Consider the following 18,467-nt stretch of genomic DNA (forward strand, 5'->3'; position numbering starts at 1 on the left):
TCCTCCTTCGACCAGGCAGACACCATGATGATAACTTGAGAAGCAGTCAGAGGATACAACAGCACGTGGTGCACAGTGGATGCACAATAAATATTTGTTGAATTAAATCTTGGAATAATCCACCTGTTTCCCCTTTAACCACTATCCCCAAGATCACTTACCATCTAAAACAGACTCTTTGAACATTTTCACTGAACGTGTTCTAGTTTTTTTAATAATCACCTCTTTATTAGCTAGTTATACTTGCCTTACCATCCAAAGCCCACATCGATATTTTACTGCATAAAGTGGCCAAGGATATGAACAAACAATTCAACATGAAGAGAATCAAAGAGTAAAACTCAACATTATTTGAAAAAAAAAAAAAACAAAAAAATGCAAGTACCACTCTACACTATTAAGTGAGCAAAACTTAAGGAGAAAATTATTTCTGTCCAGTTATGTTGAAACAGAAACATCTATGTATCTGTTAGTAGTACAAACTGGTAAAAATATTCTTAATAAAAACAGTATGGCAAGATATAGCAAACGCCATAAAAACATTCACACCATTTAACACAGCAATGTACTCAAAAATTTACACTAGTGATAATTAGAAAAAAATACAATAGTGTAGATTAAAGTAGTAACTAAAAACCAGCCAGCAACATAAATACCTAACATAAAAAGACTTATGCAAATTATGAAGGCATGACTTGATAAAATATCTTACCCTTCAAAAGGTAATCATATAAATGAAAATTGTGGTAACTTTAACACAGAAATGTTCCAATGATCTAATAAACAGAAAAAAAATCAAATTATATGAACCCGAATTTAAAATGAGCAAAATATATTTTAATAGATGCCAAAAATAAAATTAACTATTTTAGTGTGATAACCCAAATTTTAACAATTTACTTAATATCAACTCAAATTATCTCATAATTTAAGAAAGTTCATTCCACCATACTAAGGGGTTCCAGGATACAAGCTTGATACAGTCTCAAAGAGAAGTCCGACCTTCCCCTCACTTTGCTTAACTGAAAATTCTCATGCACTCCTTATCATGATGACCTACAGCAACCCCAGATCCCAGCTTTCCAAGGACCAACGAGCCTCCTGAACTGGCCTTCTGATCATCCCCATGAACCTGTGGGGGGATGAATCGTGCAAAACAATAAACTCAAGAAACAAAGAATCCCTCCAACCAAGTATGATTATACCAATCAGCAAGTAGCCAAGCCCAAATTCAATTACAAATTCTAAAAGTCTAGAGTATTGTCACATTTGAGAATCTCTGGGATTCTCAAAGCCAACTGGCTGACTCAGTGGCAGACCAAATCACAGTTTTTAAAAAGCAGTACAGACTCATGGACAAAAAGAACTAGGGGCCAACTAAAAAGGAAAAAAAAAAAGTTATTTTAACTACAAGAAATAGAAAACTAAAACTAAAATCTCCAGCTTAAAACAGATGGGTAAAAAGTAGCTGGCAATGTCTTGTAAATCTTACCCAGCCAAAGCCCAAAATGATAGGATGGCAAACCGTTTTATTAACAAATGAAACTTGCTGGAGCTGGTGATGTCTAACAAAAGATTAGTATTGAAAACATATCAAAAAATAATTTTAGCACTGATGCCCCACAGGGATGATATTAAAACAGTCTACTTTTCTGCAGTATTACCATTTCCTAAGTTTAATAATGAAAGACCAAGGTACTATAATAGACCAAGAAGATCAATTACTGTGAAAAAATATTCTCAAGACTAAGTTGTTTTTCTTACTTAGTGGGGCATTTCAGCAAAAGATAATTTGAAGGACTAATACAACCACCTTGTAGAGGGAATACAATCAGCAGAAAAAAAGTTTAAACTTTTGTTTCTATTGATGTGTTCTCAGTATCTAGATCGTCAAAAATTCAGATATATAGTGATTCATGACAATACATACACAGCAGATAACAAGAAAAACAAACAATTCAATACTTAACCAAGTTCATCAGAGTACAGGATGATTACCACTCAAGAATACTGACACAAAAACTGAAGGACCTCTCAAGTTCCAATCATATGCAGATAGGTTGAGCCCTGTGCAGTTACTCATTCAGAACACAAGTGGAAGATTAACCTACCCTCGATTCTCTTCAAACAAACTCGGACAAAGCAGCAGGCAGTCTCTTCAGAGTACGTTCAGCAGGATCCCATCTGTTCTCGAAGTGGCCATTTCAGTCAGGACCTGCACCTTCGGGTTCCCACTGTTCCACCCTGTCTCACCTCATTCTTTCCTAGCTCAGACACTCTTGCCTAGCTTAAGACTTTCTTGCCTCTTTCTCAGGCATTACCAAGTTCTTGTTTTCTAAATAAGGCTCTCCTAAACCTTACTCACCTGCAGTTCACTGCACTGGGTGTCACCCAAATAGCCCATCAGAGCTCTTTATAATTTCTGAAAGAGAGAGAAGAAAGATTTTGAATACATAGTACAAAACACTCTTGCTGATGTATCAGTTCTGAAACTTTTGTATCCAGTATTCACAGCATATGGTCTTTTGCTCCACAGTATTGCAAAAAAAAAAAATACATAACCAGCCAGGACCCAGAGTCCAGAGATAGGAGTCAAGAGATAAAAGTTTGGTTTAATGTTTCTACTTCTTAGCTGTGTGACCTTAAGCAAGTCACCTGACTTCTTCAGGCCTAATTTCCTTGTCTAGAAAATAGATTAGACAGAAGCAGCGGAGCACATTACAATGGAAAGGGCACAGAACGCCAGCACCTCTATGTGACTAGTCTGTTAGTTAGTTCACATTTAGTCTAAATTTCTTCCTTTGCAAAACGTAAATAACAATAACTATCTTAGAGTTATGAGGATTAAAGGAGAGATAATGAATTATAGAAAGCTTATAATAAAGATACTGTACAGCATATTGTACAATTTCACAGATGGCAACTATCACCATTACCCCCAGCCCTGAAGTTATATGACTTCGATTCACAAATATTTATTTCCTTAAAATATCAACAAATCAAAACTGTACTAATCTGACAATGGAATTAACTGTTTGAGTGTTTCACTAACAATTCAACAATTCAATTAGTTATCTTAAACTTACGGTAGTTTAAGATTATCAATATTACATAACATCACAGGAAATAAGACTAGAATAGTCCCTGCACAACATCTAAACTGCTTCAGTAGCCCTGCCTTCCTGGACTTCTCCCTCTGCTTTTGCTAAGAGCACTATAGCTCGGCAAGGAACAGGTCTTCCAAAAGCCAAGTGACACCAACTGTCTCCCATGGTCAGCTCAGGGGAACGTGACGAAAAGATGGAGGAAGGAAAACAGAGGGTTGGTTTGTTTTTTTAATTTTTACTTTATACACTTATATACACTTACTTTACATAGTACTGCTCAAATCTGTTTACCATAGCATGCATCGGTTTTGTATAAAAATAAACGAATAAAAATAAAGTTTTAAATGATATTAAACATGTTGCCTACTGACAGGAAGCTCGCCTTACAGGAATATTTTCACAAGAACTTCTAAAGAAGAAAAGCAAAAAGGCAAATTCAGATGTGCAGCGAACACCTTAAATATGACACAGGAGTAACAAAAATCACAAATATTCACTTCAGAATGGTGCAATCAAAAAAGATGCTGTGCATTCTTTGAAGACCCTAACGAATCAGTTTTTTGCTTTTTTATTTGTTTTTATTCAAAAGCAAGATGAACATACAAACTCTGGTTTCACCAGGCAACTTTCTGCTCTTGGAGAAAATGACCCAGTACAATCTACATGAGTAAACAAGTTGGTATGACTGTTTGGTAGTATGTTGGAAAACTTTCAATTATTTTTAGACAACTGATGGCTTTAAAAAAAATTATATATAAAAATCAAAAGTCTTCATGTTACATCCATCTTCGATATTATTTTTTAAAGGAATATTAACTTTATTAAATTCAGGACTACTCAAAAATATTATCCCAGCCACTCTTGAAGTGATAGACCACTATGTTTTATGCTGCTTCTAGCCAATGCTACAGAAATAATCCTGACTACATCCATCAACTGAAATGAACTGTAAGCTAGTATGGCCACACTCTCCACACACATCATAGTTCTCTTCTAGAAAACATTTCAAAATATTCCTTAAAAATCAAATTACATTTCCATGTATACTTATCTAAGTTTATGAAAATAAACAACCAGAACAATTTGCTTATAATTTTTAAGTAGCTTCTCAAGTTGATAAACTTGGCCCAAAATCTATGCATTTTTATGCACTGAAACAACAGGCAAAGGACCTTATTTCTTGAGCCAGGCCTGTATCTGAATCTTAAACATAGTCTGACAATTATAAACCAATTTGCATTTAATATTAATACCAAGCCTACTTCTTAAACAGAGAACAAAAGCACATGTATAAGATCTGGTCTACTTATTTGTAGGTCCCTCTGCAATATTCTTAGCCTTTCATGAACATGCTGCATATTTTTAAACTGCAAAAGGCCTTGTGCAAGTAGGAATAATTTCTCCTGTTGTTTGGCATCACTCCCCTCCCCAGTAAAACACTGGACATTCCATAAATGTATACAGACTTTAAAACAATGTAGATTAAATATCTATAGTATCAAAAAACGAAATTTTTTGCTAACAATTGCAAAAGTCAAGTTAACCAGCTGATTGAGAGGTACTTACTGGCTCTCAAAAACTACAGCCTTACCTAAAAATAGTGTCCTAGCTTCCCAGCCAAAAGGACAGACTAAAAAAGCTATGTCTTTATTCAGCTCAAAGACACAGACTTCTACTTCACCACAACCTTCCATACTATGGTATTTCCCATTTTAGAAGACCTCGTGTAACAACTTGTTTGGTGGCCAACCACTAACTTCACTTTGAAGTGAATACTAACACTTTCACATGGTCAACATGTGTGAAAATTATGGAAAATGTCTTGACACAATTCAGGCCAAACAACACTAGCCACACAAGACTACCTGTTTCTATATTCCATTTTAGACTACAAACAAACATCTCCATAGGTCAAAAAGCAGATCACTGTTCCTTTCCACAAAGGAATCTGTAAATTAAAAACAACAACAAAACAAAACAAGATAAAAGGTTCAGATTGGGAAGTCTAAGGCATGAATATGCCTCCGTCTGTAAGCTGAAAATAAATTTTAAAATTCATATTTGCCCTGCCAAGAATAAAAATAAATATAATACACACAAGCACTGCTGAGTTTAAAACACAAGCAAATGTGGTGTGTGCACTTACAAAAGGATCTTGGTTTATGTCCACCTTCCTCTCCCAAGTTTTTTTAAAAGGCAAAATGTCAATTGTATGCCTCAATCTGAAAAAAAAAAATAAAGTACATCTTAAACAGATGTTGTGATAGATATGAAAAGTCATGAGATTTCAAAATCCAAATGCTACCCAGATGTGTTTAAAAAAAAAAAAACCTGCAGTAACTAATCAATCTACCATAACTTAATTTTCTCAATAAATCATAGTAAAATATTTTTAAAGTAAAAAAAATTGCTTGTGAAAAATGTAAAATTAGCAAACTTCTCCCCAGTATCTAATACCAATTGTTCATTAACATTATATATCAATTATGTCCTTTAAATCCAAAGCATTGTAAGTCAGATTAAATAAAGCAACGTTTTGAATTCACACACTACGTGTGAACAGAAAATAATGACAAACCAGTATTATCTAAAAAGCTGAACAAAACTCAACACTATTGTTTTTATTTCAAAATAACTATGAGACAAGTACTATTCCATTTTTCAAAAAAATAAAAGCAGTTGTGACAGATTTGCCTAAAATAATTCTTTACAATGGAAAGAGTGTACTTTATAAAATTCTCACACACTGTGGACACACGATACTCACATACACAATCACTAACACTCGATGTAGAATAAGTGATAGACACCAAAACACAGATAAAATTAAGACATCCAATTAAAGTTACACAAGGAAATTTAAATAGGCAACCTATAATTACCCTGGTGAAGATACTGATCAAGGATAGCTGCAAATAATATTTGGCTCTGGATAAGCTCCACTATGGCTGAGTATGTTGCAGTCACTGAAAAGTTTGGTACATTTGACACATTTCCCTTTCTAAATCTAGCTCTGCTTATACACCCACTAGATTGAATAAGTTATTTGGAAAATAAAGACGCCCCCAGCAAATTACTTAGTTGCGGCTTTACCCTTATGAGTTGATTAAAATAAATAAGAAAAAAATGTAAATCATTTCAACTGCAGCCTCACCTTACACATCTCACCAGCACTGTAGTTCTTTAGTGATCAATTACTTCATCCAATTCCTGAGGCAAATAGAAAAGTAAAGTCTATACAACACCAGTAATATAGTCATGATCAGTAGCAAACATTTTAACAGCCTGAAATGAAAAGGCATGTAAATTTTAAATGGAAAAAGTTACCAAAATGGTATAGCATGCAGCTTTGTAAATGAGTCCGTCTGTTTTACTTTAAAATAAAAACATTTCCTTTCTGTGTGATAAAAGATTATAAAATGCTTTGAAAATCTACAACATAAAACGGTCATCTTCCCCCCGCCCCCCAGGAATCGTCTCTGGAGTTATACACATTATATTGACGATATGCTTGAAGAGTGTAAGTTATGAGGAAGAAGGAATAACAATTTTGGGTTTCAAACAAAACCTGAGGACCCCTTTCCAAAAAGAATCCTAGATCCTGGCTTCCAGCCCTTGTCTGAAGAACCCTCAAGCAAAGAGTAGAGTGTAGAAGGCTCAAATAATTTGGGGGGAGAGGAACCAAAGTCCTTAGATAAAGCTGCAGTCCCTCGGCCCTAGAAAAGGAGAGTCTTAAATGAATCGCCAGGAAAGGATAGCCTGTTTTTATTCTTGTTCATGTGTTTGTGGCCCAAAGAGAATCTTCGAGGAGGGGGCGGAGAAAGGAGGGAAGAAAGTGAAGCTCAGGCAACAGCCCTCGGTGGGGGAGGGAGGGGGCGCATCCCTGACCCACTTTTCCCGACGCCCACCCTCCGGCCCGCGCCCCACCCGGGTGGAAGTCCGAGCCCTGAGGGGGCAATCGAGCGGGGCGTGGGAGGCCCGCACGCTCCCCGCCCGCAGCCGCGACCCAGACGAGGGGAGCGTGCACGAAGGCTCGACTCCCCCTCGCGGCGTGCCCGGGGCTGGAGAAACCTCCCGCCCGCTCGCGGCCCGGGTCTGCAAGGCCCCCCTCCACCGCCTGGGCTCAGCGCGCCGCGGCCCCCAGCGGAGGGGCAGGGGACCGAGGAGGGGAAGAAGCTGTAAACAGCCCCAGCGTCCGGGCCTCGCCTCGAAGAGCCCCGCTTCCCAGGCCCCGCCGAGGGCCTCCAGGGCCCCCAGCCCGCCCCGGGGCCGCCCCTCCCGGGGCCCAGGGGGCTGGAGGGGAGTCCGGTCCCCTCTCTGGAGGGCTCCGGCAGCTCTCGGAGCGGTCCCAGCAGCAGAGAAGGGGGAAGTCAGGACTTACCTGTCATTACTTTCTACGCCATCTTGGATCCACTTGTCAACGTCCCCACAAAGCATTATGGGTAAGAAAGAGCCTTTAAAGTGACTGCCCCCCTCGGCCCCCGACTCCCGCCTCCGCCGCCGGCGCCGCCCCTCTGGCCGCACCTCCCGCCCGGGAAGTTGCCCCCGGTGGCTGGCTGGCCCGGGCGCCCCTGGTCCGACACCACCCCCTCCTCCGGGCCGTTTGCATTTAAAAGTCATCTCCAATTTTAAAATGTGGCTTTGGGTTTTTTCTCTTTGCTCCTACCCCTGGGCTCCCTTCCCCCCACGCCTCGCCTCCACGCGGGTTCCCTTTGCCCCGCCGCCCTCCTGCCCTGGCAGACACCCCATGTCTGCATTTAATCAGTCCGAGGTTTCCCTGCTGCTGGCAGCAAAGAGCGGCTCATTGATTTATTTATGCGCATTATGTGTCTTATTGCTCCAGCTCCTCCGTGCACAGTGGCGGGCTCCTGCGACCCGCTTCCCGCCCCGGGCAGCCGGGGGTCGCCTTCAGGGCCCAGGAGCCCGGCAGCCCTGCAGACCAGCCGGCGCTCTGACTCCCATATCCGCGGCCCGAAAGGTGCCTGTGTCCTGCCACAGGCTGTGTCCTGGCCGCTCCAGAGCCGTCGGGCTCCAGGATCTGGGCGACACGGTGTCCCCGCGTCAACCGGCGTAGAAGCGCGCTTGGGGGTGGGGTGGGGGGTAGAATAGTAAACTAAATGCAACTTTTATCCTGTTTACTCTCCCTCCCGCTGTCTCCACCCCTCGGCCGGAAACGTGATCCGCGACCCTCTAGGTGAGGACCCCTCCCCTAGGAATGTGGCTTTGGGCTCCACCGAATCCACAGTGTTTCCGCCCGGGCAGCTTGCGGACTGTGACTTCCCGGGGCAGGTAACTCGGGACGCAAGCTGCGGGCTCCGGACCCGGTGCACAGGCGCACCAGGGCTCGCAAGAGGGTCCCCGAGAGCGCCTCGGACTGGACGGAGATGCGCCCGCCCCGGTCCACCTGCTGGGTTCCAGCCGGGAGATGAGCTCAGGCGACCGGTTGAGGGGAGGACTCCGGGCGCCAGGGGTTGTGGGGGGACGCACAGAGTTGCCCAGCTGTGACAGGGGGCGCTGAAAGTAGGGGACGCCGAGAGCCGCGGGAGACCCGGGGTAGCGACCACGCAGCCCACACCCGTCGCCCGGGTCTCTATTCAGACCAGCGGGCTCTTTGAGGGGTAGCCGAGCTCTCTCCCCGAAAAGCCGCGGTCTTTCGGTTGCGCGGAGCGAGAAGAGACCTGGCGCAGTTATCCATCCCCTTGCCTCCGGCGCACGTAGATCAGACTCCCTCCCCCCCCCCCCCCCCCCCCCCCCGCCCCCGCCGATGCCTCTGATCTCTGATTTGCAGACTTTGGGGGCCTACTTCTAGTTGCTTTTTATCCCAAGCAAAATTTTACAAAGAGGTGTCCAAGGAAAAAATGCTCCCGAACATCAATGCTTGCGAAACTGAATTCGGTATAAAATGCCATTGAATGGCTCTGACATTGCAGGAATGCACGGGCATTACATCCCCTCTTCTGGGCACCGGGTGGGCCTGGAGCGATGGGGCCACCCAACGGGTCCAAGCTCCTCCAGACCCTATGAAAAGCCTCTCTCGAGGAACCTGGACGGTCGCTGACAGGAGCCCTGCCCCCGGGGAGCTAAAAACTCCACCAGGCAATTGTCCCAGCCAGATGGGAAGAGTGAGGTGTAGACTCATTAAGGGATTGGCCCGGGGTCAGCGGTGAGGAGGAGAGCGAGGTAATGAGTCACTCTCGGCCGAGAACGCGGCGTGCTGGGGAGGGACCTCCCCTGAGTCACCCGCTTCTCTGAGCTCCGAATGAGTTGGGAAACTGGAGCCTGGAGCCAGGTTCTTAGACGTTCCAGCGCAGGCAGCCACGCAGGGCCATGGGCTTGGGGGCGGGGACACAGCACGACTCGCGACCATCTGCTAATGCCCGCTGGAACATGGAATGCCCCTCCGGTCTTAAGAAAGTTCCAGAATCTCTGCTGGGTACCCAAGTTGCTCCTTTTCCAGTTCGCCTTCAGCCACAACTGTGCACTGATTTAATGGTTGCTTTGTGTTTTACATGGCACCTCTAGGTGTGTGGTCTGTTTCCTGTAATTAAACACTAAATAGACTGAGGGCAAGAATTGTGCCTCCCAAAAGTTTCTTTAGTAGGTCCCTTTCTTTGACGTTAAAGGCCTTGACCCAAAGAAGTGCCCAATTTACATAATATTAAATCAAGTCCTATCCCTGCCTGACCTATTCATCCTCTCCAGGGTGCATCCTGGTCCATCCACGTCCTAGCACCATGTGGTGCCTGAGCTAGAAAGCCTCCTAACCCGTCTCCCTGCTTCCACTTTGCCCCCTACAGTCCATTCTCCATTTGTGATGTGTTAATGGGATTATGTGACTCAGCTGCTTAACCCCTCCAAAGGCATCCCCATGGAACATAGAATAAAACCCTATTCCTGACCATAGCCACAAGCTCCTGGGTGAGGTGGCTCCTGCCTCCCTTCCCTCACCATGATGGCGGCACTGGCCTCAGCTGCAATGTCACCTTCTCAAAGAGGATGCTTGTGATCCCCTTAACCAAAGCAGATCATTCTCTATTCTCTTACCCCGCATTAGAAATTTTCTTGTTTATCTGTTTGTTGATTGTTTATTATCCGCCCCATTCCCATTGGAGTATGGTTTTTTTCACTCAGTGCCTATACCAGAGCCGGGCATGTTTGTAGATGGTCGACAAATATTTACTGAATGAATGACCAAACTCATCAGAGCTAGGGGTGATAATGGAAGTGCTGAAGAAGCATGGAATGAGATGCTGAGGACCCTGCCCTTCATCCTTTCAGATCACTCCAACTGTGCACAGCTAGCAGAGGGCAGATAGGAATGGAGTTGGGGGAGAGAAAGCCCTTTAATGAACATTAATGATTTCCCCATTCCGATTGTGATCTGGTGAACACACAGTCTCAAATAAGTCCTTGATCCCTCCCCTCTTCCTTTCCTTGTTTTCCCCTCTCCATTCCCTGCACTGGCCACACCTTCTTTTCAGCCCCAAGTCTCAGTCCTTGGGTCTATCTTCAGATACACACAAACATACACACACACACACATTATCTCTTCAGTCTCAAGTCTTTAAATACTATCTTTACCTTGAGTGTAAAAAATACTCCAAACCTATAGCTCCAGCGGATAGCTTTCTCCTGAGCTTCGGAGTCTTATCCAACAACTTGCTGGCATCTCCACTTGGTTCTCTATTCATAGACACCCCAAACTCAGCATGTCCAGGAATGGATTCTTGATCTCCCCCACAAATACACCCCACAGTCTTCCCCGGTTCTGTTATTGGCAACTCCATCCTTAGATTTGCTCAGGCCACAGTCCCTCCTGTCATTCTCTCCAACTCCACCTCTAACCCATCCATGAATCCTGCTGTGCCTTCAAAATATCCAGTATCTGGCCATTTCTTATCACCTGTATTGTGGCCACTTTAGTCCAATCCATTACAGCCTGCTCCCCTTTACCCTCATCTAGTGTATTCTCAACATAGCTGCCACACTGGTCTTCATAAAATTAAATCTATCCCTCTTCTTCACATGACCCTCTGATTTCTACTCACCTCATTGAGAAGAGAAACTATAGAGTCCCTCTGCTTCTTCTTATCTCCCACCTCTCTCTCCCTGGCTCTGCTTCAGCCATAATGGGCTAATGAGTCCCTTTCTCACCATTCAATTAAAAATTTCAATATCTCTCAATACACACACATTTTATATTTATTCCCATTCTTTTGCTTTCCATAGCATTCATCGCCTTCTAACATAATAAGTATTTCTTTCATTATTCAGTTCCCTGTCTATCTCTCTCATGTAAAGTGTCAGCTTGCTGATCACCAAAGACTTGGGTTTGTTGCTGAGAATTACATTTCCCAGCTGTGCCCTTGCATCTAGCTAGAGCCATGTGACTAGTTCTTGCACATGGACTTAGAGCAAAAGTGTGACTCTGAATGAGCGTGTGGAAATCTGCCTAACCCAAAACATATGCATCGAACTCTAAGCTGATCAAACAGTAGACCTGTGGATTAGTATGCTAATCCACTGAGAACTGTGATCCATTTGCTGTAGCATTTAGCACTTTAATTACTATATCGTGGTTACTACAGCCCACTTCAGTGGAAGCTCAAGGAAGGCAAAGACTTGTGTATATTTTGTTCATTACTGTGTCTATCCTCAGTGCCCAGAACAGTTTGGCAAATAATAGGTACTTAATATTTGGTTGAGTGAATGAATGAATTCTCTTTTCCACTGCCAATCATGAAAATTAGTGAATGATTGGCAAGGAAAAGACAATAGAGGATTTTGCTGTTGTTGTCGTTGTTAAAAAAAAAAAGTGGAAACTATGGGTTTCTAGAGAATCATTGGCCAGCTACGAGACTTTGGTAAAACTAAAGAGCGTTTCCTTTTCGATCGTCCCTGTTTTCACCTTTTCTTTCCCTTCCACTTCCTCCATCTCTGTCCCCCTCCAAGTCCTTCCTTCACGCTCCCATTCTCCTTTCCCCCCTCCCTTTTCCTTCATGAATTTCCTTCTCTTTTTCTTCCTACTTGATCTAACAAAGAATTCACTGTTATTAATTGAGAATGCTCAGCCAAGATATCTACTCTAAGTCACCTAAAATATAATAGTAGAAAATAACATGGATTTAAAAAAAAGAAATCGTACACTCCGCTTCAACTTTTTAGCCCAACTTCCTTTCTGTTTGAGATGTAGAAAAGAAGCGATGGTGGACCAGATAATTCCATCTAATCCTCCCATGGGCAACTAAAACAAAACGGACCTTCAAAACATCTGCTTGAACACATCTGGAAGGTTAACAAAAGTGGAAAACTACCAGGAGTCGACAGAACAGGGAAGTGATTCTGAAATTTGAGGGTTTTGTGTCCTAATGCCCTTGGCTTTTGACAACATCTTAAATTAAGAATATCACCTCACACCCATTAGGATAGCTGTTATCCCAACAGAAAATATCAAGTGTTGGCAAGGTCGTGGAGGAATTAGAACCCTTGGACATTGTGGGAATGTAAAATGGTGCAACCACTATGGAAAACACTATGATTATTCCTCAAAAAATTAAACACACTTACCATATGACCCTGCAATCCCACTTCTGAGTATATACTCAAAAGAATTGAAAGCAAGGACTCAAACAGATTTTTATACACTCGTGTTCATAGCTGCATTATTCACAGTAGCAAAAAGGTAGAACCAACCCAGTGTCCATTAACGGATGGATTGAAAAATGTGATACACACACACACACACACACACACATACACACACACACACACACACATATTTATATACACACACATTACACACAGTGGAATATTATTCAGCCTTAAAAAGGAAAAGCTGGCACATGCTATAACATGGATGAACCTTGAGGAAAGACATTATGCTAAGTGAAATAGCCAGTCGTCAAAAAAAAAAAAAAAACAACCAAATTACTGTATGATTCTATTTATACAAGGTACCTAAAGTAGTCAAATTCATATACAGAAATTAGAAGGGTGGTTGCTAGGGGATAGGGGGAAGAGACAATGAGGAATTGTTAAATGGGTATGGAGTTTTAAGTTTTGCAGGACCAGAAGAGTTCTGGAGATCAATTGCAAAACCTTGCGAATGCATTTAATGCTATTGAACTCTACACTTAAACATGGTTAAAATGATAAACTTTATGTTGTGTTTTTACCATAATAAAAAAAATGAAAAAAATTTGACAGTTAAGATGATAAGTTGTATGTTGTCTGTATTGACCGCAACTGTAAAAAAAAAAAAAATTAAAAAGCCATGTAGAAACTGAAAGAAACTAGGCTTTATGGCAAAAAGCATTACTAGAAATAAAAAGGGACACCTCATAATAATAATAATATGCTTAATTTACCAAGAAGATATAACAGTCCTAAATTTGTATGTGCCTAATACACATAGTCTCAAAATATATAAAGCAAAAACATGGACAGAATTGCAAGGAGATAGAGACAAATCTATAATTATAGTGGAAGATACGTATATCAGTAATGTTAGAACAAGCAGTTGAAAAACTAGTAAGAAATATAATTTAAAAAATAAAGCATAAAAAAACTGGTAAGAAATAGATGTGAACTGGATAAGCCAACTCTACCTAATAGATATATATAGACTACTCAGCCCACAACTGCAGATCACAAATTCTTTTCAAGAGTACATGGAATGTCTGTGAAAATGTTAGAAAATATAGCAAGTCTTAACAAATTTCAAATGATCTAAATCATATAGAGTACATGCTCAGACAATGATGCAATTAAGCTAGAAAACAAGAAAAAAGGTAGTTTTCAAATATGTAGATAAGTAGTTGCTGTTTCTTGCTCCTTTTTTAGGTTGTACAAAGTGATTTATTAAGATGTACAACATGATTTTAATATGTGTATACACTGTGAAATGATTACCGCAATCAAGTTAATTAATACATCACCTCAGATAGTTACCCTTTTGGGAGAGGTGGTGAGAACACTTAAGATCTACACTCTTAGCAAATTTCAAGTATACAATACAGTATTGTTAACTACAGTCACCACACTGTACATTGGATCCCCAAAACTTAGTCATCTTATAAATGAAAGTTTGTACCCTTTGAAAACCTCTCCATTTCCCCCACCCCTCAGCCCCTGGCAGCCATTGTTCTTTCTCTGGCTATCTAAGAGTTCAACTTTTTCAGACCCCACATACAAATGAGGTCATACAGTATTTGTCTTACTGTGTCTGGCTTATTTCACTTAGCATACTGTCCTCCAGGCTCATCCACGTTGTTTTTGCTTTTCGGTTCTTTCTTATATCCACCCCCTTTCCATCCCTCTCATAGCCAGATATTTTCAGTGTGTGTTTGTGCGTGTGCTTGCACAGGCACCTCTGTGGGTCTGCCTTTGCCTCTGATTCTCTGATGTTTTGCAGGCTCTCCCGTGAGCACCACTCTGCTGAGTCTGCATTTCTGCAGGCAGTCCTCAAACTGATTGAGACAGGAAGCTGGGCCTCCTGGGGTCCTGAATCAGCAGAGCAGGAAGGAAATAAAGGCCACAGTGCTGTAGAAAAGGAAGAAACCAACTTGAAGGCAGAATCCATACCTCAAAGGATAGGTCTAGAGAAGAAAAATTTATATTGTGCCTGGGGTCCCATCATCTGTGAATAGAAGCACAAACTCTGGAGCAAGGCCCAGCAATGCTATTTGCTGTCACCAAAGAACACTGGGCAAGTCCTTTGCCTCTCTTTACTCTAGTTTCCTTATCTGCAAAATGGGAACAATGAAGTAGCCTTCCTGTTGTTTGTCGTAAGCATTACAGGCATCTCAAACCATGGCTTGGATAGAATAAGTCTCCAGCAAGTTTAGCACTTACTGCTTGAAGGTTTTGGTTCTAAAATAGGGAATTAAAAAAAATACCCATTTATTTCCTTCTTGTATTTTGTCTCCCATGTTCCAATTAATAGCTAATATCAAACAAACAAAACAAACCAGAAATACCCTGGTGGTCTATTTTTGCCATTTACAATTGGACCAAGATTTCTTCCACAGGAAAATGGCACTCAAGTAGGAAAATGTGCCTGAGGATATTTTCATTCCAGACCCTATTGTGACTGGAAGTGGCATTTAAGGCCTACAAGCCCAACTCCCATATTTCTAGGTAGTCAAAGGTTCAGAATGGAACTTCGTATTCAACAGAGACAGCAAAAAAAAGTGTACAGTTCAGTGATGAATCCTCACATGGTAAGTCTGCTCTTTAGAAGTGTTGGGATGTACTGGGACAAGCACGGACTTGAAGATGAGTGACTTAGGCCGAGCTTTGCCATGAGACCTTGGGCTAATTCATTTCCCTGGGCCTTCCTGCCCATCAGACTTGGGTGTTGGACTAAGTGGTCTTTAAATTCCTTCAACTCGATGAGTAAGGATTATACTCTTTTAATATCACCAAAAAAAGAAAGGAAGGAGGGAGGGAGGGAGAGAAGGAAGGAAGAAAGGAGGAAGGGAAGGAAGGAGGAAATAAGAAAGAAGGGAAGAAAGAAAGAAAAGAAAAGGAGAAAAGTAGTCATGATTTTAGCCAGGAACCAGGTGGGGAGAAAAAAAAAATCAGGTCCCCAAGGTCCTTTTTAAAAAACAGAGTGTGTTTTAATTATAAGTCGAATTTCAGTTTAAGGGAAAAAACAACCCTTAGGCATTTTCTGTTCTATTTAGTTGAACTTTAATCTTTCTCTTCAGTAGAAAGGTTCCCAAAGGTTTCTCACACTTTCTACCTACAAGCCAGTTACATACAGAAGGGAGCTCCCTGAAACCCATTTACCATTTTTGCATAAAGTTGCTGCAAAGAAAGAAAATTCCCTGTTCAAAGGACTTGAGTAAATCTCTCGTGCCATTTCTGATGCTATAGGGTTAATCTAGTATGAAGAGAGTGACAAAGTGCAGGGTTTTTGTTGTTTTTTTTTATGGATTCCACATTCATAACCAAGTACTTGGCAACCTGCCCTCTCATATGTCGCGAAACAAAAATGTGTTGCCTTCAGTGTGTTTTTAATAGGCCAAGCAGTTTGTTTGATCACAGCGCTTGGGTCTCGACTCAGAGACACCAGAACTTTTCCCACTGCGTCGTCACCGCTTCGGTTAGCATCTTGGTTTTCCTTCCGTCTTAACTAAAGAGCAGTTTGGAGACAGAAGATAGTGATTTCCTGGGATCGGCTACAGGCCCTCGATCGTGGCCTGAACTCTTCAAAAGCATTGGCATCCACATTTGCAAAATATTTTGCCAAACTTGCAAAAACTCAGTTGTAGATTTTGAAATTATTGGCAAGTGTCTACAATCGTGAAATTCTCATGAGTGGGGTGGAGCAGATTTCTATAAACAAAGCAAACTCCAATCTCTGCAGCCTTCTGTAGAAATATTTATACCCAAAGAGAAAGGTCTCTTCCAGCTCTAGGATACTGTAATATAAACATTTTACTAGAAATGAAGTGCCTGTGAACAAACTTGCCCATTCCCACCGAAACTCCAAGTACACAATTTTATCTAAACACATCTTTTTGCCCCATAGGCTTGGCTGAAAGGTAAATATTCCTTGTGATTCTCCTCACAAGAAAGGAGCCAAGTGTTTATTGGATGTAAGGCAGTTTTTTTTTATAAGAGGCCTAAAGAAAAAAATCTATTGACTCAAAAGCCTTATGACCAGCTTTCACAGGATTCAGCAGACCTCCTCAGAGCCACAACAATGGGACCTCCAATAATAGTCAGCCACAGTGTCCCAGAAGACAGGAGCAAAGCCATTGGCTGATTTATCAGGAGTTATTAAAATTCCTCCTTGCACACAGTTGGATTTCTTTTCAGTGTAGCCTAATTTTTTTCTAGCCCTTGTACCATGTTTGCTTGCCTGATTTGGTTATATAAAGGCTTTATTGGAAGTCAGGAGAGTCTCCAACGCTACAAATGACAATTGGAAGTGGATGGTGGTTTCTTATACCAAATAAAGCTGTCCTTCCCAGAACTCTCCTTCTACAAACAAGTAAGAGGCCACGGCCCCAGGGACCAAAGAGCCAGCCTCACACAGGCTGGAGCCACCGAACTTGACCCTCTGTTACTCTTGATCTCTCCCTTGCTTGGACCTCCTCATCCTTCCTTCCTTGGCTCTTCCTTATTTGTTTTCCTCCCCTTCCCTCTTCCCCTGAGTCTTATTCACTTACACCACAGCTCTTACGCAGAGATCTTGACGGTATTGCATCCTACTTTCTAGGGCATCCTCAACGGTTGTTCCCATTTTCTTCTCTTTCCAAACACCTGTCTCTTCCCCCACATCTAATATCCTTCATCTAGGCAGTCCCAATACTGCACTTGAGTCATACATAGTTGCAAGATTTTCCTTACCGATTACTTTTATCTTGCTTTGGAATACGGGCTTTTTTTTTTGACACCTCATTATCCACTCTCTTGCTTTTTGATTTTTAGATGAAACAGCACTGCCTGTCTTGCATCTAGAAGTTTCCCTGGAATGAAGAGATGTAACCAGAACAGTTGAGTGCAATGTCCAGAAAATGTCTTTAAAGGGGGCGTAGGGTACCCTTCTTTGCTCCTTCCTAGTTCCTACTGACTATGGAATATGGATGTGCTGTCTGAAGCTCGCGTAGCCAGCTTGGATCATGAGGATACACACCGAGCACATCTGAGCAGCAAGACTGGAGGCATCTTTGATCTCTTTTGATTAGGTGGTCTCCATATCAGCCCTGGACTGACTGTCCAGTTCTGTTACTTGAGAGAGAAACTAAACTTCTATCACATTCAAGCCACTATTATTTTTGAAAGATATATAACCAAACATGCATTCTAATATGTGGAATTTATAAAGTCATATTGCATATAAATCAAATTTACCTAGACCCATGCAAAAGAATGAGCCTTGTAAAGAGAATAGATATAAATGTAAGAAATTCTAATGACTTTAAATCCTTTTGATCAGTCCATCTGTTTACCAGACTCCCTCAGTGCCACAAATAACTTCCAATAATAGCTTTACTGTCCAGAGGCAGAGGATATTTTAACATTTTGTAACTTTTTTTTTGGCATAATTGCAGATTGACCAACAAATTACAAGAATAGTACAAGGAGTTCCCATACAGCCTTCATACATTCCCCAAATGTTAACATTTTACCACATTCACTTTATCATTCTCTGTATATCATTTTTTTTTCCTGAAACATTTGAGAATAAGTTGCAGACACACTATACCCCTTTACCCATAAACACTTAAGTGTATATTTCCTGAAAGCAAAAGGGCTCAAAGTTTTTTCAGGTTGTCCCAATTATCCCCAATGATGTCCTTTATGAAAAAAGAAAATCCCAGGTCACGTGTTGCATTCCGTTGTCAC

At 41.7% G+C, this 18,467-nt stretch overlaps 2 protein-coding genes across 2 annotated transcripts in view; one reads left to right on the forward strand and one right to left on the reverse strand.

Annotated features, from left to right (window-relative positions):
• HELZ (helicase with zinc finger) overlaps positions 1–7,574 on the reverse strand; it is a 148,479-nt gene extending 140,905 nt beyond the window's left edge. Inside the window, exons 1-4 of the mRNA XM_023535656.1 lie at positions 7,489–7,574; positions 6,262–6,317; positions 5,254–5,329; positions 2,366–2,422 (exon numbers count right to left, since the gene is read on the reverse strand). The gene's annotated coding sequence lies outside the window, so the exon portion shown is untranslated. The remainder of the gene's footprint in view (positions 1–2,365; positions 2,423–5,253; positions 5,330–6,261; positions 6,318–7,488) is intronic.
• LOC111744883 (uncharacterized protein DKFZp434B061-like) lies at positions 6,422–17,977 on the forward strand. Its single transcript, XM_023535663.1, has 2 exons — positions 6,422–7,549; positions 17,550–17,977. Exons 1-2 carry the CDS (start codon positions 6,844–6,846, stop codon positions 17,594–17,596), a joined length of 753 nt encoding a protein of 250 aa, XP_023391431.1. The 5' UTR covers positions 6,422–6,843; the 3' UTR covers positions 17,597–17,977.
• The last annotated feature ends 490 nt before the right edge of the window (positions 17,978–18,467 follow it).

This window comes from Pteropus vampyrus, unplaced genomic scaffold (genome assembly GCF_000151845.1).
Source record: "Pteropus vampyrus isolate Shadow unplaced genomic scaffold, Pvam_2.0 Scaffold143, whole genome shotgun sequence".
Classification (NCBI taxonomy): domain Eukaryota; kingdom Metazoa; phylum Chordata; class Mammalia; order Chiroptera; family Pteropodidae; genus Pteropus; species Pteropus vampyrus.

Excerpts from the sequence above, each read along its gene's own strand:
- LOC111744883 (XM_023535663.1), top strand. The coding sequence starts at position 6,844 with ATGAATCGCCAGGAAAGGATAGCCTGTTTTTATTCTTGTTCATGTGTT. Across the intron at positions 7,550-17,549 it reads GTCCCCACAAAGCATTATGG|ATGAAACAGCACTGCCTGTC; the intron begins GTAAGAAAGAGC and ends TTTGATTTTTAG.